The sequence below is a fragment of the Myxine glutinosa genome, chromosome 2 (genome assembly GCF_964187855.1).
Source record: "Myxine glutinosa chromosome 2, kmMyxGlut1.1, whole genome shotgun sequence".
NCBI classification, from domain to species: domain Eukaryota; kingdom Metazoa; phylum Chordata; class Myxini; order Myxiniformes; family Myxinidae; genus Myxine; species Myxine glutinosa.
This window is the reverse complement of record NC_136262.1, coordinates 80,469,056-80,470,729: the sequence shown is the minus strand read 5'-3', so window position 1 is coordinate 80,470,729 and position 1,674 is coordinate 80,469,056. Positions and strand designations below refer to the sequence as shown.

The 1,674-nt window shown below is 43.5% G+C and overlaps 1 protein-coding gene across 3 annotated transcripts in view; it reads right to left on the bottom strand.

Moving 5' to 3' along the window:
- Positions 1–821: 821 nt before the first annotated feature.
- The window catches only part of VIRMA (vir like m6A methyltransferase associated), a 285,574-nt gene continuing 284,721 nt past the window's right edge, over positions 822–1,674 (bottom strand). For all 3 annotated transcript variants that reach the window (XM_078773440.1, XM_078773442.1, XM_078773441.1), the window contains one exon: positions 822–1,619. In XM_078773440.1, the coding sequence (XP_078629566.1) occupies positions 1,474–1,619 (146 nt within the window). In that variant the 3' untranslated portion in view covers positions 822–1,473. The remainder of the gene's footprint in view (positions 1,620–1,674) is intronic.

The following is a 1,674-nucleotide window of genomic DNA, read 5'->3' as shown; positions in this document are numbered from 1 at the left end:
GTTACGCCACGAGAACGGGCCGTCGGCCATTTTGACTCGCGCGCTTTGCACATAGCTCAAGGTTTTTCACTTCGCTTCCACCATTCTCACCACATTCAGACGTTAATCTGGTGTGCGTGTGTAACCTGGCTTTTGAGTGGGAAATCTGCGGTTCGCCGATTTGGAGCCGTGGAACGTCCATACCCAAGGGTGTGATTTCCCGGTCGCCATGAGGGCACCTTTGCGCAGCTTTGGCCGCGTGACTGTGACTGTCATCCGAACGGGGATTCTGATCTCGATTAGACATCGTTCTGACGATCGCTGGAGCGGATCGACTTTGGCTTGATGCCGGAATAGAGACATTGGGGAATGTTCTTCTTTTCGCTCACTTGGAGCACAGTGAGTTATATTGTACGAACCTGATGGTACCATCACAGGAAATATATATTGGTTGTACAATTGATTACTATTGTTGTTGTACTGTTATTCTTGTGTGATCTTAATACAATACATGTTTGTTGGTAACATTTGGTGTGGTTTCACCATTGATCTTTGACATACAGAATAACACATCTTTCTGCCGTGACCCCGCTCGGGGCTCGGAGGTACACCGTGACCGGGGTTTGGGGAGGAGCACATAACACTTCCAACGTATAGGCCGGTTAACCACCTGCACCGATTTGTCTGATCATTGAGCCTTTTTCTGCAGTATTGCTGCAGCAACAGAGATTGCACCACAACAGCAGTCAGGTGCTGACACACACAAATTAATTACATCAACCTGAAGTATTCTAAAGATAATTTCTTCAAATATAGAAAAAAGAAGAAGAAAACCATCGAACAATTGTTAAACCATCGAAGTTGTATTTGTACAAAAAAAAAAAAGATTTTAAAACATTTGCGTTGCAAGAAACTAAGTCACAATGTACATGGTACAAGATGGAATTGCACTATGGTAAAGAAAATACCTCGAACACAGAATTTCAACAATAAAAAAGACTGCTCAAACTGTAAAGGAAATGCAGGAAAAGATGTTTAAAAAACACCCGATGGTATGCTAGATTTTTCGGTGCATGGAATCTTCCAAAACCTCCAAAGCAAAAGTATTTGCTTTGCACAAAACCCCTTTTTGTTCCGTTTAACCGATTCAAACATCATCACACAATGCCATTCATAAGAGCAATTCCCAATGACACGATGTCTTCTGCAAGTGAAAAAAGGAGGATACGTCGTTTATGGAGCTGGAGCCAGGCAGACGATGAAATGTGGGCAAAGTGGAAACTGATGTACACGCCATGACATAACCAGAAATAAAGTTCCAAGTCCATTTGTCCATCCGTTTAACTTAGTATTTTAAAGTATGGGGTTTACTTTTATGCTTCTAACAAATTATGTTACAATATACTACTAACTGATCCCGTACATCACCTCCTGTGTTCAAAAATGTACCGATTTTGTATCCAAATGATTCCACTTTTCAAAAACCGAAAAGCATTAGCGGGTAAATGAGCGGACGTGACGTACACCACCGCCCCCTCCTCGGCCACCAAACTTGCCTCTTGAACAGCCACCGCCCCAAGAGGTGAGCAATGAGCCACGGCCCCCTCGTGGAGCCCTGTCGTGTGGATTTGGGCGATATCCTGCAGAAAGCACACGTATGATATCCAATCAAACTAATGTACGGCACCCAAAAGT